This window comes from Diospyros lotus, chromosome 11 (assembly GCF_014633365.1).
Source record: "Diospyros lotus cultivar Yz01 chromosome 11, ASM1463336v1, whole genome shotgun sequence".
In the NCBI taxonomy this organism is placed as follows: domain Eukaryota; kingdom Viridiplantae; phylum Streptophyta; class Magnoliopsida; order Ericales; family Ebenaceae; genus Diospyros; species Diospyros lotus.
Window position 1 is genome coordinate 20,033,868 of NC_068348.1, and position 27,887 is coordinate 20,061,754.

The 27,887-nt window shown below is 37.5% G+C and overlaps 1 protein-coding gene across 7 annotated transcripts in view; it reads left to right on the top strand.

The window, feature by feature from the left end:
* Positions 1 to 27,887, top strand: part of LOC127813058 (uncharacterized) — a 148,334-nt gene that overhangs the window by 14,817 nt on the left and 105,630 nt on the right. For all 7 annotated transcript variants that reach the window (XR_008026057.1, XM_052353779.1, XM_052353783.1 and 4 more), the window contains 10 exons: positions 3,371 to 3,452; positions 10,002 to 10,285; positions 10,397 to 10,510; positions 10,626 to 10,888; positions 12,567 to 12,809; positions 12,902 to 13,054; positions 13,938 to 14,075; positions 14,191 to 14,433; positions 14,874 to 15,001; positions 21,265 to 21,388. Coding sequence is in view for 6 of the 7 variants with exons in the window: in XM_052353779.1 (XP_052209739.1) it covers positions 3,371 to 3,452; positions 10,002 to 10,285; positions 10,397 to 10,510; positions 10,626 to 10,888; positions 12,567 to 12,809; positions 12,902 to 13,054; positions 13,938 to 14,075; positions 14,191 to 14,433; positions 14,874 to 15,001; positions 21,265 to 21,388 (1,772 nt within the window). In the remaining variant the exon portion in view is untranslated. The remainder of the gene's footprint in view (positions 1 to 3,370; positions 3,453 to 10,001; positions 10,286 to 10,396; positions 10,511 to 10,625; positions 10,889 to 12,566; positions 12,810 to 12,901; positions 13,055 to 13,937; positions 14,076 to 14,190; positions 14,434 to 14,873; positions 15,002 to 21,264; positions 21,389 to 27,887) is intronic.

Sequence of the window (27,887 nt, forward strand, 5' to 3'; positions counted from 1 at the left end):
AATAAGGATTTCAATTATCGATTTGAATCTTGATTCAACAACTATGATTTTGAGACTAATCTAGCCTACAACTGAAATAACTTCATTGAAAAGTAAGGGTAAGGTTTTGTACAAAAACAACTCTCTAAAACCATTGCAAAGTGGGAAGGCTTGTGCACCATGGACGCCCATTTTTGATATGCAGATAAATTTATTCCTATTTCCTTTTTTAACTTTTAGAGGGTAATGCTATGAATTCTGTCATATATGCATTATTACTATTATTTGTTTTTGCTGAGATTGTATTATTTTTTATCTTCAACTTGTGTAAAGCAGGCCAACTATAGCCTCGCTATGTACCTCCCTTTGTTGGAAGTCAAAAGTCTTTTTGCCAATTGTTTCTGATTTTGTATCTTTTTTAGGATTTATTAAAGCAGATGTATGAGAACTAGGACACGCTCTCATATCTTTTAGTGGTTGAAGATGAGGTGCCACATGAGTATACAAGGCCTTGGGTGAACCGCATCTAATGGTAATTATTTTTAGGATATGAACTTGTGGCATAGTGGTATTAGAGTGGGATTCAAGTGCATTACTGTGGCCCCCATTACACTTGAGTCAAGGTCATCTCAGCCATGGTGTGTCCCTCCAATTCCTTTGAAGGTGGGGGCTAGAATGTGATGAGGGTATTTTGCAATTAATTGGGGGAGAACGTCTCACCCCACTTTGATCGGAGACATAGTACCCATGTGTGCATATAAATCTCTAGGTGAACCATACCTAACAACAATTACTTTTAACATGTGAGGCCATGTAATATATTGAGTACTTGTGAGATGAGCAAAAAATATAACAACAACAACAACATATCTAGCTTTTATCCCACTATGTGGGGTCGGCTACATGAATTCTAGACTTCCATATATTTCTGTCTTTTGTCATATATTCATTTAGGTCCATATACTTTATATCAAACTTTAATGTCTCTTCCAAAGTCTTTTTGGGTCTGCTTCTACCTTTTTTTTGACTAATTGTTCCATTTCATTAACTCTCCTCACATGAGCATTTCTTAGTCTTCTTCTCACATGACCAAACCATCTTAGTCTAGTCTCTCTTATCTTCTCCTCGATTGGCACTACTCCTACCTTATTACGAATAACCTTATTTCTAATTTTATCTTTTCTTATATGGCTGCACATCCATCTTAGCATCCTTATCTCTGCTACGCTCGTCTTTTGCTCATGCTGGTATTTAACTGTCTAACATTTTGAGCCATACAACAAAACTGATCTTATAGTTGTCCTATAAAATTTAATTGGGTATACTTATTATATCAAATATGATCTATTGGAATTAGGTGCGACTGTTTTTGAGTAAGTGGATCCTTTTGAATGTGATTCTTTACATGGATAATGATCCATTTGGCTGTGTTTTTATTTCTTTGTAATTTATCATCTTGTGGAACTACAATAAATTACTTTTCATTGCCGTAAAAGTACTTTTGCTTATAAATATACTTAGCAGAAAAAATGTGTACTTTCCAAGATAACAAAATTTCTTTGTTGGTTTATTTTGTAATTGCCGAAGAGTCATGGGTTTTCCCCGACAAATAAATTCCCAGGAGTAAGTTTTTCTTATGCGAACAATCGTCATCATTATCGTCACCCACAGGCCATAATTTCACTAAGTGGGAATGGTTATTCTAGAATCTAGCTGACCAATTATTTTTATTCATAACTATATATTCTGTTCTGTCAAGTCATTATATTTTGTGTCATATTTAAAGGTTTTTGACTGAGTTTTCTTTGACTTTTCCCTAACTTTTTAAATACAATTTCTTCTATTTCATTCATTCTTCTCAAGTTTATTTACTAGTTTTTGTCCTCGATGTCCATTTGGACCAAAGCACAAACCATCTTAAACGGGTCTTGTGCATTTTCTTTGATGGGCACCATCCAAACCCTATCAACCTTATTACGGATCTTGTGCATCTTCTTTGATATGCACAAGCCTTGTTCATCTTGTTTCTAATCCCCCCCGCCACTCCCAACATAATAACTCCATCACAGTTATGAGCATATTTCGTACGTGTTGGTACTAAATTGCCAAGGCCATGCTTGGGATTGAGGGGATGGAAGGGAAAGGAAGGGTTTGAGGAGGGAAGGGGAAACGATTGAGTTTTAAAAGAAGAGGGGATTGGAGGGGAGCCAATCCCCCCTACTTCCCCCCCCCCCCACAAAAAAAAAAAAAAAAAAAAAACTCAGCCGGTATGGGAGGGACGTGGGTCTTTTTTAATTAAAATTTTCTTCTTTTACTTGTTTGTCCTTTGTGCTATGGATTGGAATATAAAATATAAGGGCTATATTGTAAATTTAATATTATAACCCAACCATTTCTTTTCATTTTTCTCTTGAACTCTCAAACAAGAGGAAGAGAGTTCCTTTTCTTTTCTTTATTAAACATCTAAACAAGGATAAGGTAACTTCCTCTCCTTTCCTCTTCTTCCCTTTTCTTTCCTTTCTTTTATTAACTCTTCCTTTCCCTCACGTTCGAAATTCCTAAACATAGCCTAACATTATGTGCCATTTAATAAACCGAGGCTTATAGCGGTATGATAAAACTTTTCTTTTAAGGAATTTTATAATTGCGTAAAATGCTATTAAGCACTTCTTCACTTTAACCATCCTTGATCCTTACCTTCTATTCTCATTTTTGATGTTAATATTTTTTATTTCTTGTTCAAACTGTGAAGGATTGAAAAAATTATAACTAAAATAGAGAGGTATGGTTGTTAAGCCATCGCTTCATACAAGCCTATGGTGGTTAGGCATTATCTTGTTTGCTTTGTTCCATGTGCTCTGCTTCAAAATAATTATGTGCTTATTCTTTTTTCTTATCAAATATTCATAAATGTCTTTTGTAAATGTATGCTTTTGATCAGTCAATTTGTATCATGCATAATTTATGTTTAAATTTGTTTTCTTTGTTAATTTATGTTATTTGTTGTTTCCAAATATTTTCTCTCTGTTTCTTATGTTTGATATTATGATTGTTGTCAGAGTTCCAAATGCCTTTATCTACCATGTACAGTGCTAAACATGGATTAAGATGCTTCTGTGCTTCTATGTCATTTTATTCTTGAGACAAGAAGCATGAGATTAGTATGCTATGCTACATGAGTGTTAAATATTTATCCATGCTTATGTAGATGTGAATGCATGTCTCTTTTTGCTTGAGATCTCCACAATTGATTTGGACGTGCTACGTAGGTGTTGAATATTTATCCATGCTTATGTAGATGTGGACGGCTAGTTATGCTGTTTCCACACTGTTCATAGTTTCTTATCTCATAGTCCTTCTGTTTGAATGCCTGTTTTTCTTTTTATTTTAGGAATAAAAGGAATCTACTCTTCAAGGACAATTGAAGGTGCAACCAAATTTATTTGCAAATATGCTAGTTGCCTAAATTTGAGGTATGCTATCATGGTTCAATGGATTATACTTAATTATCTTGATCACTCCCTTTTTTTGGCTAGATTCATAACTACCTTTTTGAATTGAATAGTTAAGTAGTCACTTTATGTCTTTGCATACACATGTCTATCTCACCATTCTGTTGAACTAGGTGTTAAGGATAGTCCTAGTTCTTGCTGTGTACAAATAAGAGAAGAAAAAAAAAGAAGAGAAGATGATGTAGTTTGTTATTACCAGTAGGCAGCTTTATTCTCAGTTCTCCATTTGGTAGTTGGGATGTAAATGGGTCCCAATTACCCTGTTTAAGGTAAAATCAAGTATAAAAATAAGGTACAGGTACAAGGCTCATTTGAAAATTTATCAAAACATGCATGTAAAGGGGGTTAATTGGGGCTCTATTTACATCCACATGCAACCTATATGACAAGTTAGTTTTTGTTCTGTTTTAACAGATAGTAGTTACCTGCTCTGTTTGATACTGCCAGCTGTCAGTAACAGTTAGTTTGTTAGAGATTCAGTTGAGTAGTATATAAACTCAGGAGATCTCATTGTATCATTTGTAATCTTGATTAAGAATTTGAGAACTCAGTTCTTTCTCTTCAGTTTTCTCTCTATTTTTCTTTCCTTTTTTCTTTTACACTAGTCACACTTTAGAGGAGGAACAAGTGCAAGTTCTACTCTTTTTATTTGTGTTATAATACCATCAATCAATTTTTTGTCCGTGTTGTTTCAGTCACTTGTATTATAACTGTGTTTAATAGAAGGTAAATATTGTCCAATCTACGCAAGTCACTGATACAATTTTTTTACTTCATTAGATGACACTGATGACATTATTAACTGTCAAGACCTTGGGTGTATAATTACAAGAGAGTAGTGGCTGTAGCAGAGTAGTTCTCAGGGGAATAACAGTTAGGGTGCGTTTGATTGCAAAGGTGGAAAGAAAATGAAGTCCAGGGAATTGAATTCCTGGAAAAATGAATTCCTGGAAATTGGAAGTTTAACTTGTTTGATTGGTATAATTTTTTACTTGAAAAATGATATTATTTTCCATCTTTTGGTGTTTGATTGGTAATATTTTTCATAGAATTTGGTCATTTTCCTGACCATTTCGTGTTTGATAGGCATTATTTTCTTTGGAAAATAACACATTTTCCATGGAATTCAATGGTGAAAATGTATTGAAAAATACTGAATCCCATACAAAATACATATATATATACATACACAGATACACATATATATATATATGCACACTGATACATACATATATATATCAACACTGAAAATTCTTCATCTCCACCCATGCATACACGGATATATATATACATAAATATATATATACACACACAGATACACACACATATATATATACGCATACATACATACATACGTATATGTATATATATACACACACAGAGAGGCCCTCTCTCGCCCTCCCTCTCGTTCGCACACAAATACACACACACACACATATATATATACGCACACATCCATACAGATTTGCTGCCTCACCCACCCATTGCTGACCCACTCGCTCGCTCGCCCTCTCTCTCTCGCTCACCCTCCCTCCCTCTCGTTCGCTCTCTGTCCCTCTCGCTGCAGATCAATCTGCTTCCATGGAAGTTGAAAGAGATGAAGATGGGAGCACAGTGGGTTGCTGCCTCAATTGCCTGGAAAATCGGAGCTTCTCCCCCCCAAGGAATTTGGTTTCCTTGATTTGAAGGGAAAAAAACTATCACAAGAAATGGGAAAATGAATTCCGTGGAAAACTTTGGCTGTCAAACACTACACAAATGGAAAATTGGATGGAAAAAACCTCTTTTCCCGGGAAAAAAGTGGCTATCAAACGGGCCCTTAGCAATTATTTTTGTTATAACTGGAAAACTGTATAAGGAGTAGCTATAGATAGGAGATAGCAGAAAGTAGTTGAAGTTGTTTCAACTGCAATCATTACAATTACAGTAGTTGGTAACAAACCACTGGAATTGTTACAAGTTATTAGTAGAATCAATTACAAATGTAATTAATTAACTGCTGAGGATAGCCATATATAAGGCTATACCAGTGGCGGATCTATATATCTTTGAGGGTGGGCAATTGCGCCCCCCCCCCCCCTGAAATAAAAAAGATGGGGGGCAATTAAGTAATGCCAAAAAAATTTAGTATACAAACTTGAGACTTCTGCCCCCCTAACCCAAGGTCCTGACTTCGCCACTGGGCTATACTATCTTGTACTGAGACATTATGAATCAAAAATTAAATTTCAGTCTCATTTCTCTCATATTTCTCCCTAATTTCCTCTGTTTTCTCCCTCTTCCTTCTCTTTTTGATGTGGAACATCTTGCAAATGTAAGAAAAAGCTGGCCCAAAAGAGTAAGAAAGAAGCCCCATGGGCCCTTTCTGTTTTAGGGTTTCCCATGTTTCCTGCTTCAATTATAATTTGATTAGAATTTTACTTTTCCTTTTCTTTTTCCTGATTCAACTAGGATTTCCTTTTCCTGGTTAGTTAAGGTTTAGGGTTAGCCTATAAATATTCTTGTTCTAAGTTTTGAGAGCAACTTTTGAATAATATCATATTTCTTCTCCTAAATTCGGTTTTGCCCTTAGTTTCAACATGAAACTGGTTAAAATTGCTTTCTATGTTGCGTCAGTTGGTATTAGAGCAGGCAAGCTCACCCAGACTGATGTTTAGTGATGACAATGTTGGCAGCGACGGTTTCCTTGGCGGTGATCGTTCAAACACCGGTATCTCCAAGCTGGGTGTGGGGCTGTAATAAGGGGATTGAGAGGTAGATCTCCTTACCTGTATTGCTGGTTCCATGGTTGGAAACTACTCTGTCTCCTGCACTCCTGAGGCTCTAGGAAGAATGCCATTGCAAGACAGAATTGGATCTGAGATCATTCTCGGGGGAAAATTCGGTGACAACCGGAATTGAGGCAGCGATGACAGCATATTGAACATGCTGTTTATCCTCTGGCCATATTGATCCATCGTCTTATGCTTCTCCAATTCCCTCTGCATACTCTCTCAAGTTTCAACAAAATCCTCTTGAGTTGCAGTGATATCTTGCTGCACACTCTCCTGTATGGCTGAGGTTGCCTCCTGAGTCTGCAGCATCCCAAATTCCAAGGCCTCCATCTTTGCTTCTAGCTGCTTCATCCTAGTACCTTCGGCCATCCTTTAGCAGTCTGCCTGAATTCGCCTGTAATACGTAAGAATTGCCGGCCACATTCACTGCACTGATCGCTGATGATCGCGATCACCAATGTCATGCAGCGAATTGCCGACTTTGATATTGGCATCGATCGTCGATGGGCTGATTCCATTAGATCACTGATTGCCCAGATCTTGCTTCCATTGGCCATGATCACTGATAAAGGAAAAGTGGCTGATAGTTTACACGGAAGCTCCTTAGCTGTAGCTTCATCTGGAAAGCTATGAGTCCTGCCATTGTCTTTTAACGCCATCAACCGTTTTTTTTCAACCATTCCCTTCACCTTATAATTTTTCCAGTAGGACAGCCTTGTAAAGCATGCAAGGAAATTTCTCCTCCTTCCTCTCCTAATATTCCTTCCTTGATAATTTCTGTATCTTCTGCAATGTTCTCCTCTTCTTTTCTATTTCTTCACCCAGTCCTTCCATTTGCAATAACTGCCGTTTGCACTGATGACTTGGACTGTACTTCTCTTCACATCTGAAGCGCTGTCCTAGCTGCCTTCGTTGCTCCATAGTGAGTGGCTTAACCGGATTTGAATTTGGTAAAGGCTTATGATTCAAATTTCCTCTCTACATCCCTGGATTGGCAGTCCTAATATTTCCTCCAGACTGTTGGCTGATCAAAGGATAGCTTTTAGGTTGAACCTTATGCTTCCTAAAGATCGCTTCCAACGCCAACTCCTATAATCTAGCTTTCTTAGCAGCTTGCTTAAACAGTTGCAGGCTGCATCACTTTCACCGTTGGCCTTAGCTCTTCATTTAAGCCATTGATAAAACTTGATACAAAATGAGGCTCATTTAAAGTTGGATGAGAAATAAGAAACAAAGACTTCAATTCTTCAAATCAGATCTGATAATCCATCACCAAACCTTCCTTCCTCAATTTATTGAATTCCTCTATCACATCGGCTATGGATCTCACCAAATCTATCAGAGTTCCTCCACGAATTCAACCCAGTTAAGTTCATCTCTCATTCTACTCCATTCTTGATACCAAGCATCAGCCATATCATTGAGATAAACTGCTGCTAGGTTAACTTTCTGACACTCATCCACATTATAATATTGGAAGAATCGTTCACATCTCCTAATCCACCATCTCAGTTTAACACCTTCAAAAATCGGAATTTCTAGTCTTGGTATCGGTGTGTGGTATTGAGATAAGCTGCTGCTAGGTTAACTTTCTGGCACTCATCCACATTATAATACTGGAAGAATTGTTCACATGTCCTAATCCACCATCTCAGTTTAACACCTTCAAAAATCGGAATTTCTAGCCTTGGTATCAGTGTGTGGTGGTGAGCTTGATAGGATCTTCTAACCTGAATTACTTGATCCAATTCAGGTAGTTCCTCAGCTTCCTGTAAGTCAGAAGTATGAGGAAGGATTCCAGCTCTTGCTAGAATTGGATCTGCAGTGGATCTTGGAGGAAAATCCACTGGTAGGCTGGCCTGAGGCATCTTTGAAAACATGTTCAAGAATCCATCCAGCCTTTGGCCAAAACTAGAGAACTTTTCCTTGACTCCTTTCTCCAGCGTTTGCACGATCTCCTTGGTTGCAGCATTCTTGGCCCTGCCTCAACTCGTATCCTCCTGAGTTTGGCGCAAATCAAACTCCATAGTGTCTAGCCTAGCCTCCAATAGTTTCATTTGAGTGCGTTCCTCCATCTCCACAGATCCCTTCTTTGAAATTTCACCTCTGAGAGCATTCTCCAAGAATTGTTTTGCTCTGATACCAAATGTCAAGAAATGTCAAGTTCCTAGACCTGATTTAGGGTTTCTTTAGGTATGTAGGAAGAAGTTGAGAATGAGAGAAGTTGAGGGAGAGAAAACAGAAAGAACCAAGAGAGAGAGAAAGGACAGGGAGAGAATGTTAGAGGGAAAAGATTCTGTTATTTCTCATAATGAATCCCCATCCTTCAATAGATTGCCTTTTTATAGGCTATCTAACTTTCAGTTGTAATTGCAACTGAAAGGTACAAGTTGTATCAACAGCAAAAAAATACAAGAAAAATACAAGTAAGCTATATTAACTGCTTTAACCCTTGGATCTTGACAATACAAGAGGAGCTGGATCCCAGAGATCTGAATAAATTAATTCTAAAGGTCTCTTGGCAGTAATTTCATAATTAGAAAAAGGAAGCTCATGCAGTTTTCCAAGTTTGCATGATTCACAAAAAGAAAGAGAAGAATTGGAACAAGGAATATGAACTTTATTCAAGATCATTTGCAGTACAGAAAAAGAGGATGTCCCAATGTGGCATGCTACCGATCACAGTTTTATTTGTTTCTGTGTTTTTATTTAGAGATGTGTCATGACAAGATGGGGACTGATATGTTAGACATGGTAGATTTCCAGTGTTCAGACTAATGAGACAAAGAAGCTGAAGCAGAAACAGAACTGGATGCAAGTATCAATTGATACTAATAAATTTGTGTATAATTTAATATATCATTTGTGTATAATTTATGGAAAATATATTATTTAAAAATATATTCTAAAAAATATGTATAATTTATAGTTATAGAATATATAATTAATATGAAAATATAATTACTTAAACAAAAGAAAGAAAGAAACAAAAGAAATTTGGTTAGGGTTTTTATAGACACTGAGAGAATTAAAATGTGTATTAGTTCTCTTAAAGGGCAAAATAGGTATATTGAAGGAAAATTTCATCACTCACCCCAGCCTCACCAATTTGGTGAGGTTGAGTTCAACCATCTCAACTCAACCCAAATGAGTTGAGTTGAGAAATTTGGAGTGTTACCAAACACTCAATGTTGGAGTTGAAATGCAACCAAACTCACCTCTCATATCAATGGCAAACACCCCCTAGGTGGGCCAATAACCATATCTTCTGTAAGACCATTATATTCTCATGTTATTGATGGCATGAACCTGTTAAGTGATTTGGGGTTGAAGGACTAGATCTTGAACCATCGGTTATTAAGTACATGATGGATAAAATATAACATATCTGTTGCGAATAAATTATTAAGTGATTTTCTTAATTTATGTTTTTAGCATATAAAATAGCACACTATATTCAACAAGTCAAATATGACAAATCAATCAGAGACAAAAAATTAATTGAGAAAAGAGTACTGCGGTTGTGACCTCTTTAAGAAATGTATCTTCTAGCGTGGGCAGCACGCAGTGATGTTGGCAGAGAAGATGATTTAACTTGAATCTTGACCCCTAAGTGACAATAGGACAATCATTACTTTATTTGAAGGTGGCAATTAAGCTTACTGAATTTTAGTGCTGTTTATTCTGTTGGTCTTTCTCAGAAATTAATGATACATCATGTGTTTCATAACTACAGGAAACTTGCATTTTTGATAAATTTAGCATCAGCCATTAAGAAACAATCTTTTGGACGACCTGGATTGATGGCGCTTTCAGAATGTATTGCTTCAGCTGCTTGTGGAGTGCAAACACATAACAAGAGTGAAGTAGAATGGGGTAAAGATGTTTCCTTTGCTCTGGTACCAGAGCAGTCTGCTACAGCAGGTTCTTTCAATTATGAAAAAGAAGACTTGCTGGATGTTCTGAGATTTGTCATAGAGAGCAGCAAACAACATTTTAACCCTAACTATCGTCTTCAAGGTTTCTACTCCATTCTATTCCCCCCACCCCTCACCCTCCCCGCCAACATAATCAAATTCTAAGTCATTACTTGTGCTGCTTGATGATTCTATGTGTTGTTTCTCTCACCAGTCTGTGACAAAGTTCTTGATGCTGCTGCTGCTGTAATACATGCATCTGATGTGTCCCTTGAGATCCTTCTGCATTTCATTTCAGCTGTGCCGCGAGAATTTACTGATTATGGTGGTATGTTGATTAGATATAATGTAGCTAGTAGACTTCTAAGATTACTTCTTACTTCTGTGATTGTTTATTCTGTTGGTTTAAGTTCAATTCTTTCTGCTCTCTCTTGACATTGTAGGTTCTTTAAGAGTGAAAGTTCAAGAATGGCTTTCGGTCGCCGATGATAAATATTATAATTCCAATTACTGTGGTACTAGGGTGAATCTTTTGAATAGTCTATGTGATTTCCCTAGAAGTTTTATAGGCCCTTATTATTCAGTTAGTGCCGTTCTTAATTATGATGACCAAGATCTGGATGCATGGGCATTTGAAGCAAAGAGATGGGCAAGAGTTTTATTTCTGTTGATTAAGAAGAATCATCATGTAGACCCTGTATTAAAGGTTAACCTTCTTTGCCTTCTTGCTAATTGTACTTGCATTTATTATACTTAAAAAATTTCTCCAACTACTTAGTAGAAAAAAAAACAAAAATTTAAAAACTTCTCCAACTGCTTTCTTGCTCTTGATGTGTTTGGTTATTAAGTTGTTTATGTTAATTTGAGAATTTTCTTGCCTCCAAGCAATGCCATATAGTATTGCAATCTTTTGGCATCTTATTGTAAAATGTGTCATAACCTGGACTTTGAATGCTATTGCTGCCCATGTCTATGGGAAAATAAAGGATATGGAATTCGAAATTGCCCTACTGATTGGTTATGTTGCTGTTTGTAGTTTCTTTCCCCTCAATGCAGCATTTCCTAATGTCAAGATTACACCCCTTGTAACTTTTTTTTCGCTTCCATTAGCATGATAACTTATGTGCATCCTTTTCCCTTGTTGAATTGATCTATTTTCTGTGCAAATGAAAATCATTGCTTTAATTTCACATACTACTTTATCTATGAGATCACATGATTGTTATTGCACAAATGTACACCGGAATTATGATTAGTTGTAGCTTTTTTTTTTTAAATTCAAAATATCTTTTTAAGTCTTCAACGCGGAAAATGTTTTCTCCATGAAATCCTGCTATGAGCAGTTGGAGCTTCATGTATGTGGAAATATATCTTTTCTTGATCGTTTGCTTTCAATAGTATGGTGTAAGTTGGTGCCACCTGAAGTTCAGATATGTGTTTGGTTGGCCCTGCATGATAAATTGAACACAAAGGATGCGTTAGGAGGACAAGGTATTTTATCTGGGTATGATTTAATGTGTCCTTTCTGTGGTGAAGAAAGGGAAACTGCTGGCCACATATTCCTTCATTGTAAATTTTCATTGGCTTTTTGGTGTGAAATCTTTAGATGATGGGGATTCTTCTGGGTCTGTTCTTTTTTGTTATCGGACCTATTTGAGAAGTGATCTCTTTGCGGTGGGAAAATCTCAAAGAACGTTATGGTTTATGATCTTTTATACTGGTTTATGGGGAATTTGGTTGGAAAGAAATCGTGTTGTATTTGAAGGAGCTGACAATTCTGTTTTGGATTTCTTCTGGCTGGCAGTCATGAGGCTAGTTGAATGGATCAAGGGTTTAGACTCAACTTTTCCTATGCTGGTTCACAGTTAGTTCTTTTCATCAGCCCCCTTTAAGCATTGTAGTTGATGGGTTCCTATACCTCCGCTTAGATTGTTTCTTTTTCTTCTGTTTAATCCCGAAATGCACATCTGTTATGATTTTGTTGTTTCTGTTTTTTTTTGAGGATGTTTGTTGGGGATGGATGTTCTGTTTTGGGATCTGTATTTTTTTTGTCTTATGAATAAATCACTACCTTTCCATAAAAAAAAATGTCTTCGTTTATCTCCTCCAATGTCAGGTGTCCATCTCATAATACATAACATATTTTGGATATATTCTACAATTTGTTCGTGTGGTTATTTTCTTTTGTGTGTGCATGTGTAGTTATTGTCTTTTATTGTGACTATATCCCTCAAGGTTTCGGCATCCATGTGATTGTTCTTAGCTGTATGGACATAAAGATGTAATTTATTAAAGTTGGTGTGTAAGATGTTTAAGTTAGCCTTTTGACGAGCAAAATTAGCATGGTCCTGTGAAATGATATTTTATATATGTTTCTTCTGCAGTTGATTCTATCTCATTGCACTGATCTTTGCACACGGAGCAACTATCTTGAGTGTGTGCCTGTGAAGTTAATCATCCTTATCCTAAGCTTAATTCGGGAGCTTCAAATATTGGAAGATAGAGTAGCTGACAATTGTAAGAGTGGCAGGACCAAAGCAAAGTTTGACTTAATTGAAATAGATATGATTTCAACAGAAATTTCTATCATCCTTCAGAAGTTTACTAAGTTATTTCTTTCCATACTGGTATGAGCATTTTCCACATTACTGTTTATTTTTGGCATGTTTATATGGTTATTAAATATTTTCTGTAAATGAATCATTCTGTCTGTATGTAGGAAGGACTTGTTTCGTTTGCCTTGTCTTCTTGTTCCATATTTTCTTCTGGTATGTCAGAGACCACCGACCTACCTTGTTCTGTAAGAGGAAAGCTTGGAGGACCAAGTCAGCGTCGATTATCGTCCTCTGCTACTACTGCTATACTGCAAGCTGTATGGTTCTTTGAAAATCGTAAATAAGTTAATCTTATTGTTTGTGAACTTTATATAGGAAAAGTATTTATTTTCCTTCTATGCTAACTTTCATGGCTATTAGTAACTGCTGTTGGTAAGAACAGAAGGGAGAAAAAAACTTTCTGTTTTTTATATATTGAAATATTATAGCCCAGACAACCTATGTATATAAATGTTAAATCTGAGGTAGGAAACTATCTAAAATAGAAACTATCTTACAAGAATAATAGGCTAGAAATCAGGCCTAATAATTAGGCATGAATAGAGTACTGTACACCATAATTACTCCTAAAATTATTCTATCAAACACTGGTCAACAGTAACTTAGTATTCTCTGGGAAAGTCTAATTTTGACTTGTTTTCTATTTGATGCACCTCTTAAGGTATCTGATGCTTGCTGACTGGACCTAGAAGAATGGTTTGTGGTCAGGCCAGGGGGTGGATTCTTGTAATTAACCAACGCATTTAATATTATCCACTGTTCAGGAGTGGTACACAAATTACATTTTTCCATTTTCTAAGTTTATTTAATGTGTTAAAAATTTCTTGTCATTCTGTTCATAGGAGGGCCGTGTTATTTGAATTGAGATGAAAAAAATAGGGTTTCTGGATTAAGTTGTGATGAAGTTAAATTTGTTCTCTTCAGTTTTGGTTTCATGCTCACCCTCCTGTATTTTTATCTTCTTTAAGCATGGTGTTATGTAACAATTACCTCTTTTCTCTTTGTTTCAGATTTTTATTGTCTTTGCCCCAAGTTTTGTTCCTTCTGCTCAATTCAGCTTTTATTTGAGGGCTTTTGTTGTTGTTTCACTTTTACTGTATTTTTAATTTTTTTTTGTCTTTTTTCCCTGTGGATGAACAGATAATGTCGCTGAAGGCTGTCGCATCTGTCTCATTGTGGTGTGTACAATTTGAGAATACTGGTTTTCTCAATTTTGCTTTCATTTTCATGTGCAAATTCTTCCGGCAGATAGTTTCATTGCCATCATGCAACTCAGAGGTATGTTGTCTTGTGTTTAAAAGATGTTCATAGTGGAGGATACTAGTTCTGTTAAGAATTTGTTATTTTGAGTAAGGTGCTGCTTTCACTAATAGTCTCAGATTGTCCTCAATAGACTCTGGCAGAAATCCGCCTGGCCGCATATGAAGCATTGGCTCATGTTCTGGAAGCAATAGTGCCTGTTTTTCCTTCTTTTACTTCTGATCTCATTATGGATAATCATTCTGCTCCACCACCGAATGTTGGGGGAATATATCTCCTAGATTCCTTGGTTGTTTCATTTCTTCAGAACATAAATGATCTCATTGCAGTTGAAAAGTTGGCACGAACTCGGCGGGCAGTTTTGTTAAATTGGAAGGTGATTTTTCTATTCTCACTGTTTATTGTTTAACTTTGTTTACATAGATATGGATACAACATACAGGGCAGGGAGGCGTTTATGCTTGAGAAGTACCATGTATTGGATACTCATGAATAAAAGCTTAAAATGTTAGTGACGGGGTTTACTTGGAATGCTAATTTGAAGTAGTAGCTGGAGTGGAGAAACAGGAACCAACAATTGTTATACTTGTGGAAAGAAGGAACCTATAAGAACAATGGAAGGGGATACTCGACTTAATCATGATATACTCTTCGGACATCATTGTTTTGCTGGTGTTTTATAGTGGTTCAATGGTTTAATATTTTTCAGTGATCTTCTATGAAATGGAAATGTTTTTCTATCCTGACTCATCTTTCATGACTGTGCATTTGTTAACAGAGTGATTAATTCTAACTTATCTCATGTAACTGATGCAGTGGACATGCCTAGAATATCTGTTGTCAATCCCTGGTCAAGCTCTTGGAAGTGGAGTTCATGCAGACAATGCTATTTGTTTCCTTTCAGATATGACACTCCGTTGGATATTTGATGATCTTGTTGATAGGTAAGGCACCAAAAGTATGAAGTGCACTACCTCTGATTGCTTGCATATGAAGTTACGTTGTAACATCATTTTAGGTGTGATGATTTTTTTTCCCCCAAGATGTAGCATATACAATGTTGAAGTTATTCAGTTCACTGGTCTGAAAATTTATACCCAGACTTTTTATTTTTTATTTTTTTTATGTGACAGTAAAATTGTGCAGTGTGCATTAGAGCACTCCTTAAGAGTAAACCTCAAATATTTGTAATCATCTGTGAAATAACAATATCACTTAAGCACATCAATGTGCAGATTAAACCTCAGATGCTCAATTTACTCCTGCTTGATTAGGATGCCTTGATGCAGGTTTTCTTTTTTTAATTTATATAAAAAGTGGTGGCACTGAACCGTACTTGGATATAAAGTACTGCTTGAATACTGGGCTATGTTACATGGAGTTCCCTACAAGTGTTATTTAAGGTCCCATATATCAAACTTTCAAAAACCTTTAATCTTAAGATACTGGGATATGTATCTAGAACTTGGATAGGGATGTGAACATGTGGTTAGCAATTAAAGATAATCTGCATTGCACACTATTTTAAATTAGACAACAACCCCAAAAAGTCATTGTGTTGGGGAAATAAATTTTGGCAGATTTAGGTTCAAGATTTGGTACTTTTTTTTTTCACATGGAGAAAACACGCAGTCTTGTGCCCTCCTCTGTAATATCAAATTATGATACTTTTCTGTCCAATTTAGTTTCATGATCATCTTCTTTAACATGTGTTTCAGTTTTCATTTTATGATGCATATGGTCTTCCTGATAGAAAACATAAACAAAGTATTCTCCTTTAACCCAAGTACTCCACCTTGTTTTGAAGAGACAAAAAATTATTCAATATTTTTGAAAAAATTGATATAACAAAAACAGAAGAGGGAAAAGCAAAATTGGAAGGAAGGAACAAAATCAAATCACTATTAAGCTAGGATTACAAGTACTTGAACATTATAACTGCTATGTACAAGCTAACTATCCTAGGTAGAAGGTACAACTAGTTTATTCAATACATCTAATATAAGCTAATATAATTCTTAACACTCCCCCTCAAGGAGGCGCATACATATTATATGTGCCTAGTTTGGAACAAATATATTCAATCCTTGGACCTCGAAGAGCCATAGTAAAAAGGTCAGTTAGTGTCGCAGTTGTGCTGTGACAATAGCAATCCTTCTAACTCAAACGTGAATTAGAAGGGAAGGGTAAAGACCCGTCTAGAGAAATGGGAGAGATTGGATGAGAACGAGAGAAAGAGAGAGAGAGTTGAGAGAGTATGGATTGAATTCTTGATGGATAATTGATAATCTCTTATAGGGGTAGTTTGAGCTTATATAGCTTGCTTTAGGGTGCTGCCACAGCAGATCATAACCCTCATAACAAACTATTTTGTCCTATTCTAGCCACCTTTACACCTGGATATTCCGTCTAACTAACTACCAGTTGGAAAAGGAGAACTACAATTAAAACAATAAAGGGAAAATATTAAGAGTAATTAAATCCGCAGCAAAATTGGCCTGGGTCGGCCTCTGTTTCATGACAATATCCCTTCCTTCAGCAATTTCTTGTCCTGAAGAAATGTTTAAGAGGCTGGCTGCCCTTGGAAATTGTTGTAGTAGCTGGGGAAGGTATTCCCAGGTGTCCTCCTCTGAAGATCCTCCTTGCCACCTGACCAACACTTGAATAAGAGGGGCTCCTTGGTAGTAGATGACTCTTTTATCCAATATAGCCTCTGGCTCCTTCATGACTTCCTTCTCCCTGGGTAACTAGGTAGCCTTGGATTCACTCGCTCCTGACCAGTCATCTTCTTTAGTAAGGAGACATGAAAGACCAGATGGATTTTGGACCTTTCGGGTTGTTGCAAACGGTAAGCCACCTTGCCTACCCTGGCCCTTATGGGAAAAGGGCCAAAGTATTTAGGGCTGAGTTTAGAGACTGGTCCTTGAGAGATGGACTTTAGATGAGGGTACCTCTGCCATAGGTAAACATTTTCTCCCACTTCAAATTCTCGATCACTCCTCCTATTGGCTTGTTGTTTCATCCGATTTTGGGCTGATGCCAACTCCTGCTTGAGTTGCTGTAACACCCATCTCCTTTGCTGGAAATACTCCTCAACTGCTGTAGCTGAGGTTCACCCTTCAGTGGCTGGTAGGATAGGGGGTTTAAACCCAAATACAGCTTCAAAGGGGGACATCTTTATAGATGCATGGTGGCTGGAATTATACCACCACTGTGCTAGAGCTAACCACCTATGCCAACTCTTGGGTTGCAGCAAACACATGCATCGAAGGTAGGTTTCGAGGCTTTGATTCACCCTTTATGTTTGCCTATCAGATTGGGGATGATAGGCAGTTGAAAGGTTCAGTTCCGTGCCCATGTTCTTCATCAACTCCTTCCTAAAGTGATTGGTAAAGATCTTATCCCGGTTTGATATGATAGACTTAGGAACCCCATGAATAGCTACTACTTGGTCAATGAATGCCCTAGCCACTTCCTGGGCTGTGTAGGGGTGCGTTAGTCCCAAAAAGTGTGCAAACTTAGTCAACCTGTCGACAACCACCATTACACAATCTTTACCTTCGGATCTTGGCAGCCCTTCAATGAAATCCATGGACACACTTGTCCATGATTGTTCTGGGATGGGTAAGGTTTGCAGTGGCCTTGGGTATGCCATATTCTCATGTTTGCACCTCTTAGATGTATCACACCCCAAAACGAAATCCTTGATTGCCACCCTAAGCCTGGGCCAGTGGAATAGTTGCCTCACCCTCAAGTAGGTATTTTGGATGCCCGAATGTCCTCCTAAAGGGGACTCATGAAGGGATTGTAGAATTTTCCTCTTGAGCTCCTTCCTGTGGTCGATTACTATCATGTCTTCATACCTCAACAGACCATCCACCATCGTGTACCCTTTTGCCTCCATGTTTCCTAGAGCCAGTTTTTCCAACAGGCCTTTTATGTGATCATCTCCCTTATAGCTGTCAACCATCTCCTTACACCATTCAGGGATTACAACAGTCAAAATGGTTGCACTTGCTTGCACTTGCTTCCTCTTGGCATCTCGATAAGGCATTTGCTGCTAAGTTCTCCTTGCCTTTCTTATATTGAATGGAGTAATCCAATCCCATCAGCTTGGCCATTTCTTTCTTTTGTAGTTGAGTTTGAAGCTTTTGTTGGAGCAAGAACTTCAAAGACTCATGATCAGTTTTGATTATAAACAGTAGTCATGAATCATACCTCAATCAAGGTATGACTGAGCAGGAGCAGGGGCAATCAAATACTCAAGAGTTGTCACCCTTTGTTAGGTATAAGGGATCTCTTATGTTTTCAAATGTAGACAGCCCCAGCATGTACCATCATCAACTCCTAGTCAAGGTATGAATCCCATTCAACCTTCGCCCTTAGTCCAACCTAATGACCTAGACCCACCTATAGCCATTTGAAAAGGGAAAAGAAGTTGCACTCAACACCTATTAACCAACTTCTTGTCCTACCATTGTCTTTCCCAGAATCACAGGGCCTTCTTAGTATCCTTGGACTCCATTAAAATCCCTAAGTCAGTTGATAAGGCTCTAAAAGATTTGAACCGGAGACAAGCCATGTTGGAGGAGATGAAAGCTTTGAACAAGAATCATACATGAGACTTAGTGCCTTGACCACAGGATGTTACACTAGTTGGTTGCAGGTGGTTTTTCAATATCAAATACAATGCTGATGGTACCCTAGAGAGATATAAAGCTAGATTAGTCACCAAGTGCTACACTCAATCATATGGTATAGACTATCTTGAGACATTTTCCCCTGTGGCAAGGATGGCAATTGTGAGAGTTCTTTTATCATTAGCAGCTTATTCTGGATGGAGCCTATAGCAGTTGGATGTCAAAAATGAATTTCTACATGGAGATTTGGAAGAAGTTTTTATGGAGTTGCCCCTTGGATTTCAGGAAGGGGAAGCAGGGCAAGTGTGCAAACTAAGGAAGGCACTCTATGGGCTCAAACAGTCCCCAAGAGCATGGTTTGGTAGGTTTTTCAAGGCCATGACTAGTATGGGATATAACCAAAGTAAGGGTGATCATACATTCTTCTTCAAGCATTCAGACAAAGAGAAGGTTACCGCTCTATTGGTATATGTTGACGACATAATAGTCACAGGGAATGATGCAGAGGAACAAAAGATTCTCAAGGACAAGTTAGCCAAGGAATTCGAGATTAAAGACCTTGGTCCCCTCAAGTATTTCGTAGGGATTGAAGTTGCTTATTCTAAGCCTGAAATATTTCTCTCCCAAAGGAAATATGTGCTGGACTTCTTGGCTGAGACAGGAGTATCAGGAGGAAGAGGATCTAATGTGCCGGTAGAGCCTAATAATAAGTTGGGAGTTGATCCTAATAGTCAACCAGTAGATAAGGGCAGATACCAAAGGTTGGTAAGCCGTCTGATATACTTGTCTCGCACTAGGCCTGATATTGCCTTTGGTGTTAGCCTAGTGAGCCAATTCATGCACAACCTAACAGAAGAACATATGCAGGTAGTAAGAAAGATCTTAAACTATTTGAAGGCTACCCCAGGTAAGGGGATCTTGTTTAAATTAGGAGAAGAATTGGATATTAAGGGGTTTACAGATGCAGACTATGCAAGATCTCTTATTGACAGAAGATCAACTAGTGGGTATTGTGTATTTCTTGGTGGAAACCTTGTGTCGTGGAGGAGCAAGAAGCAAAGTGTTGTGTCAAGATCAAGTGCGAAGGCTAAATTCAGAGCAATGCCTCTTGGCCTATGTGAGGTGTTGTGGCTAAGAATCATCCTAGAAGATTTGAAGATCAGGGTTCAAGTCTTAATCAAGGTGTTCTCTGACAACCAATCAGCCATCAGCATTGTCCATAATCCTGTTCAACATGACATGACAAAACATGTTGAAATAGACCGACACTTCATTAAAGTGAAGTTGGATGCAAGCCTGGTCAAAATACCCTATGTTTCATCTAAAGACCAAGTGGCGGATGTGTTAACTAAAGGGTTTGCAGCTAAGAGGTTTGAAGATTTAGTATGCAAGCTGAGAATGATTGACATACACTTTCCAGCTTGACGGGGAGTGTTGGATCATGAGGATATCTGAGACTAAGACAATGGAGATTTGGTTAGAATTAATTCCTAAACTAGAATTAGGATCTTATATATATCTTTCCTTTTCCTTATTGTTGATTATCTTTCCTTTCTTGTTGTTTCCTTTGTTGTTGTATTTCCTCTCTATAAGAGAGCTAATTGTGTTCATAGTTGTAGGAATGAGATTATTAAGTTTCTTCTAAATGTTTTACACAGACCATGCTGGCTGCAAGGTCACCAGAAGGAGTACTAGTGGTTTTTGTGTTTATCTTGACAGAAATCTCATTGTTTGAGGCTCCAAAAAGCAGTCAGTGATTGCCCGTTCAGTAGGGGAAGCTGAGTATAGGGCTGTTGCATTGGGAGTAATGGAGTTACTATGGTTTAAGTCATTGTTTGTGGAGCTGGGATATCCGAATGTTACAACTCCTATTGTATGGTGTGATAATTTGGCAGCCAAGAGTATGGCTGAAGATCCTGTCTTGTACTAAACATGTTGGTGTTGATGTTCATTTTGTTCAAGAGAAAGTCGAAAATGGTGAAGTGGAAATTTGATATGTCCCTAATCGGAGCAAGTTGCTGATATTTTAACTAAGAGTTTGCCTCGAGATAGATTTCAACTATTGTGTTGCAAACTTGGGCTAACTTGGAATCCTATGTGTACTGGTAAACAGAGATACACAACAGAGGAGGCATCTCATAAAAGCCTATATACTACAGAGATGCTGGAGGAGCTTGATTTGAAGGGGAGTGCTGAAGAGAATGTAACTTTGAGATAGTATTGGCTTTCCGTTTTAGTTGTTTTGCTTCCTATTTTATGTTGCTGTTATGTTATTATTGTGTGAGGCAGCAATGTCTCTTGTCGGTTTTAAAAGCTGCATATATAAGCAGCTTATGTTTTAAATGTTATGTTGTTGATTCATTTTTAATAAAATTCCAGTGCACTGGTTTTCACTGTCTCCTCTGTTTCTCGAGTTCTTATGCCTTAAGATTTCCAACTTACAATAATCATGTACAAGTCTAAGCATGCACAACACAATAAAGCTAACACACTTTTTTTCCTTTTCTAATAATGCATGTTCATGTTCTTGTACACTGCAATAATCTTCTTTCCAAAATAAATTTTAGCCTTGATAATGCTGGGGAAGGCTCTCTTTTGCCCATGTTGAGGTCCATCAGATTGGTCATGGAGCTATTAAGTTCAGGAATGATGCATGCAGCTGCCTCCTCATGTGATGGCGTAGATACTCAGGTTTGTGCCTTATTTCCCTTTAGCAATTGGTTGCTTGCACAATTTATATTTTAATAAGAATTAATTAAAGTAGATCCAGCATGCGCCTTGCTTTTTTGTAAGGAAGAACCATTTAGTGATTATGTTGATCTTCCTTGGTTTGATGTCTTGAATATTTTAACTTCCAAGCTATGAATTTCTACCGTTTACAATCTCGAATTAAATGCATTTAACACATGATCTCAGAAGCTCTGGCTTATGCATTGCTGAAAATGCAGGAGGAGGTATGCAAGTGCCTCTTGAAGTTGCAAGGAGCATTTCTGTATTATTCAAAAGTGTTTCACATACTGGTTCTTACCAGAATCAAGTGATATTGCAAATTGTAATTGTCCAATTTAACTGTCCTTTTGTGTCTATATATTCTTCCAGCATTTTTGAGGTGGGAATTTAAATTTGGTACGGGTTCTCTAAGTGATGCTATGACATAGGGTTCTTGTACAAGTTGATGGTCCATATCTGATATGGGGAGCAGCAGATGACTTGATTTAGAGTTGAACTCTATCTAGTACTTTTCTCCTGCAAATGAATAATAAATAAATGCAAATTGTGTGAGTTTATATGGTTGGTATGGGCAACAAATGCAGCGTCTGTAAGGTAAGTGTAAAGAGAAAATATATTGATGTGCTGCTTGTGTGTTATTTTGCAGCATACATGGAATCTTGTTCTATATCCCTGTCTATTTACCCAAGAAGAGAAGAAATTTGATGTGCTCAACTTTGAAACTGCACTGTTGGACCTAGAACAACAACAAAACAAGCCTTAAATTGCATAGAAAACTTGAAACTACACTGTTTTCACTAAAAAGGCAAAAAACCCTTAAATTGCATAGCAAACTGACTGCATCAACACTGAACTTTGATGAGCATAAGATTTTTTTATTACTGGAACTTGAATTTGTACATTCCACATAAGTCACACACAATATGAAGCTGATTACAAGTTTTTTTTTCTTGGTTATTTGAATTTATTGCTTTTGCAGCTTTTAGTACTTGTGTGATTATTTTAATGGTGTCAAGTTTCTGTAGACTAAAGGAAATGATGTTTGTATTACATTTTTCCTATTATTATTATTATTATTATTATTATTATCTTTTTACAGATCTTGATAAAAATTATTGGGCCCATTTCTTGATGGGTTAGGCTTTAATACAATGGTGTTTTGACAAGACTTGAGAGCTCTAGTTTAAGGAGGTGTTGGATTGAAGTGTTAGAACAGAGAGGAAGGGAAAACTAAAATAAGAGAGAGCACGGGGAGAGAATTTTACACAGATGGTGGACTGCTCGGCAGTACAAAACTAAGAGGGAAGAAAGTGAGAAATTGAGTGAAAGAAAAGAAGGGAAAGTGCTGCAATGTTTTTCTGAAAATTAGAAGCACCAAGAGGAAGAATATTGGTAAGCAGTGAACAGTGATAGAAAAAAGGAAGCAATTCCATCAGAATTGTAAAAGCCTTGCTAGGAGTTGCAGGAAGCACCCTTGGTGTATCTATATAGTACATATGTATTTGGCTCTCATTATTGATGTTAAGGAGGTGTTGGATTCAAGTCTTAGCACATGCATGTGTCTCCCATTATTAATGTTTATTTCTCAAGTTTATATTTCCTAATAGCTTAACCTCTTTTAGGACAAGTGGTATACACATTTTTTAATTGATTTTTGGGATAGTTTATGTATAATTCATATGTCCAATGTACCCTTTTTACAGAAAATGGATGCCAATATATATTCTCTCTCTCTCTCTCTCTCTTGCAATTCCATCTCTATCCCTATCCCTTTCTCTTTATCTTCTATTTTCATATCCTTCCTTCCTCTCTCTTCTTTTCCCATTTCCCCTTGACTCTTATCATTTTGTTTTCCTTTTTCTAGTAGCAAGTGCTACTTTTTTGTTTTTGTTTTTGAAAACTGTTTTCTTTTCCATAACAGTTTAACCTTTTAGGAAAAGTGGTAGCTTAATGTTTTTCAACTTTTTTTATTGAATTTTTTGGAGAATTGTAAGTGTACTTCATATGTCCAAGGTTCAGGAAACTATTGCCAAAAGTTGGCTAAAATAGAAATGTCGAGAATCAAGGCTGTTATTGTTGAGAATGAAGACTGGAATTAAGTATAGAGTTAAGGCTAGAATTAAGGATGTAATTAGTCTTCTGTGTATGGAAGTTTACCTTAATTAGGGGATTGGGAAATCTGCTCTGTTTCCATATTTGTAAATCATCTTCTGTATATTTATGTTTCCATTGATTAAATGAAGAATATACAGAAATTCTTACCCTAATCTTCCACAAGCAGCAATCAAACATACCCCATTTTCTTTAAAAAATTGTCAATTATGCAACATAAAGAGAAAACAGGTTACATCAATATTATCAAACTGTCTATTTACAGTTTTTCTATTCCTTGTTTACCTTTATTGGAAATTGTCAGAATATTCCAGAATTGATGTCTTAGAATCTCTTTTTTTGGCAATGAACACCTAGGAAGTTGTACAGCTCTTAATTTTCTTTTTTTTTTTCCCTTTTAGATGAGCTGATTGCTGATTCTTAGGGATGTGATTTGATCTCAGTTTTTGTGTATATATTCAGAACATGTACAGTTCTTGATTGAGTGAAGAAATTAATTTTCTCCATATGGTATCAGAGCTTTGTTAGGATTCACTATCAAACCCTAGCCAACTACCTGTTGTGTACCTATAGGGGGAACTATTGTAATAAGTATAAGTGCTGGTAGGATAAGTGTAATTGGTGAGAAGTGTAAAATTTGAATGCGGGAAGTGGTGACTGTTATTGGCGCCAACTTCCCGCCTGGACCGAGTATATAAGCTCGTCCCAAATTCATTGTGAAGCATCGAATATCATTTGAATTAATTTCTCATTCAATTCCCCTCTTTGATTCTCTCTCTCTCTCTCTCATTTCATTCTCAATCCTTTTCTCTCAATTCTCTAATTTCCCTTCCCTCCATCTCAATTCCCGCCTAATTGTCTCTACAAAGAAGAGAGAACCTTGCTGGATCCAAGGGATTCGACACTATCGTCCAAACTCCAGCCGCCGCCCAAACCCTAGGCAACTGCTGTTCAACTCTAGGCAGTCCTTGTGTTGTCAAATCTCCGTCCGCTGACCGCCTCTGTCGATTCTTGCAGCGTCACCGCCGGTTGTCATCTCCAGCTATGTTGTCGTTGTCTGTCAATCTTTGCTGTGTTGCTGTCGATCCCGTCCGTGGTCACCATCTCTGTTTAGATCCACCTGTCTACGTGGCAACCTCCATCCTTCGCCACCTGTGTCCGACTAGTTTTGCTTGAATCGCCCTCTATGTCGCTGTCTCCAACTAGAACTGGGCTCCCTCCTAACACAACCACGTTTGATCAATCCATCGTTACCAGTCCCAAGAGCCCTGTTCCTGCGGAAGAATCAATCAGCAATGCATCCTTGAAAGAATTGCAAAATCTCCATTCCTCTTATAGATTGAATAGAAAAAATTACTTGAAGTGGTCACAACTAGTTTGAACTTTTTTCAAAGGGAAAGGAAAACTCAGCCATCTTCTTGGCACAGGAACAAATTCTACAGGAACAAAACCTGAGACCCTAAGTTTGTAGCATGGGATGAACTGGACTTGATGGTCATGGCATGGCTTTGGAATGCAATGGTACCAGAAATCAATATACTTGTATGTTCTTGTCCACGAAAAATGAGATTTGGGAGGCTATTCAACAGATGTACTCCAAGAAGAATGACTTAGCTCATATTTATGAGATCAAGACCAAGTTGTTGGTTCCCAAACAAGGTAATTTTTTGTCACAGAATATACCAATCTGTTGAAAATTTATGGTAGGAGATGGATCACTATTGATCCATTCCAATGAAAGATCATGAGGATGCTGCCATACTAAGGAAGTTTATTGGAAAAGATCAAATCTATGAGTTCTTGGCTGGACTTCAGCCAGAGTATGATCAAGTCAGGGTCCAAATCTTCGGCAAGGATGAATTACCATCGCTGAATTGGACCATTGCTATTATTTGGGCTGAGGAAAGTAGAAGGGATGTGGTGCTCAATGACCAAGCGGTGGAAGGATCATCATTAACATCAAGGGGCTACAAAGATCCTCCTAACAAGCAGGTTATTTTGCATTCAAAGGGTAAGAAATTTGAATCCAAGCAAAACAATAGGTTTAATCTTGTGTGTATTACTGCAAAAAAAAAAAGAAAAGAAAAGAAAAAAAAAAAAGGCCATTTGAAAGATGAATGGTATAAGCTTCAGGGTAGACCCTAAGATGTTAACCATGGGTATGGTAGAGAAAGGAAGGGACATGCAAACTTGTCTCAGTCAAAGGAGGAAATGGGATCCCAGGAAATCTCTAGTACAATGGGGTTTGATTCAGAGGACATCGAGAAGCTAAAGGCCCTTCTTGAAACTCTAGGTACACCTTCCACCAATCTCAGTATCTGCTCATTTGCACAATTAGGTATGTCTCTTGCCTCTCATTGTCTTAGTGCTTTAGATTACTGAAGACGATGAGAATATGGAAATTGAATCAATCTTTTATTCAATTGTACTTCATTCTTTACATACTCGGTCCCTATTTAACATGTACAAAGAGAACCAAAAATATGGAAATATAAAATATATGGAAACATAAAAATCAACCCAAATAATCAGCCTAAATATTGGATCGCATTCTGGCCTCAATCTCCTACTACAATCTCCTCCAAATTCCCTTCAAATCATCCAGGATTTCCACACTCCCCCTTAAGTTGGATCATAGATGTTGATCATGTCCAACTTGCAGATAAACTCTTCAAAGTTGGACCTCTGTAATCCCTTAGTGAATATATCTGCTAATTGTTCTCTTGTAGGGATATAGGTCATGCAGATTGTCCCTTTCTCAATTTTCTCGTTTATAAAATGCCTGTCAACTTCTATATATTTAGTCATGTCGTGCTAGATAGGGTTATGGGAAATACTGATAGCAGCTTTGTTGTTGCAGTAGAGTTTGATAGGGAACTCTACTGTGATATGTAGTTGCTCCAAAAGCTTTTGTAACCATAACCCTTCACACATCCCTTGTGCAACAGCTCTAAATTCAGCTTCGACACTACTTTTGGCTACTACACTCTGCTTCTTACTCCTCCATGTTACTAGATTTCCCCAAACATAGGTACAGTAGCCGGTCGTCGACCTTCTGTCTTCTGCTGATCTTGCCCAATTTGCATCTATATAGATCTCTATCTTCTTACTGTCTCCTTTTTTAAAGAATAAACCTCGCCCTGAAGAGCCTTTCAGATATCTGACAATCTTATATACTGCTTATAAGTGACTCTCATTTGGTGAATGCATGTGCTGACTGGCCATACTTACAGCGAAAGCAATGTCAAGTCTAGTGTGCGATAGGTAGATCAATCTACCTACTAGTCTCTAATATCTTTCTCTATTCACAGGCTTTCCAACATCTTCCATTCTTTTTCCTGCCTTGATCGGAGTATCACTTGGCTTGCAACCAAGCATACTAGTCTCAGTCAAAAGGTCAAGTACATACTTTCTCTGGGAGACACTAATTCCCTTCCTTGATCTGGCGACTTCCATTCCCAGAAAGTATCGCATTTGACCTAGGTTTTTTATCTCAAACTCTGTGGCTAAGACCTTCTTCAACCTTTCAACCTCTCCTATGTTATCTCCAGTGAGAATGATGTCATCAACGTACAAGATCAGATGGTCCTCCTTCCATCAATTGATTGTTTGAAGAACATAGTGTGATCTGACTGTCCTTGTTGGTATCCTTGATTCTTTATCACCTTCTCAAATCTATCAAACCACGCTCTCGGTGATTGTTTGAGTCTATATAGGGATTTCTTCAACTTACATACTCTAGTTTCGTTTCCCTCCTTGTAAAATCCTAGTGGTTGCATCATGAACACTTGTTCCTCTAGCTCACAATCGGAAAAGCATTCTTGATGTCAAATTGATGGAGTGGCTAGTCCAGGTTTGTTGCCAAGGACAAGAGAACCCGTATAGTATTTAGCTTTGCTACTGGTGCAAATGTCTCGGTGTAGTCAATACCATATGTTTGAGTGAACCCCTTTGCAACTAGGTGGGCTTTGTACCATTTTATTGTGCCATCCGCCTTGTACTTCACCGTGAACATTCACTTACAGCCCACTAGTTTCTTCCCCTTTGGCAAAGTTATCACCTCCCAAGTTCCATTTTTTTTTCTAATGCCCTTATTTCTTCCATCACTACTTCTCTCCATTTTGGAATCTCTAAGGCTTCTTGAATATTCTTAGGAATTTGGATTATGTCAAGGTTAGATGTAAAAGCATAACACTTGGCAGAAAGAGCATTGTAAGATACAAATTTTGAGATAAGATGGAGAGTACATGAACGAGGTTGTTTTCTAAGAGCAGTTAGTAAGTCATCAAGATTTTTTACCTGGTCAGGATTGGGTTGTGGCTCATGAGTAGTTGGAGCTATCACCGGT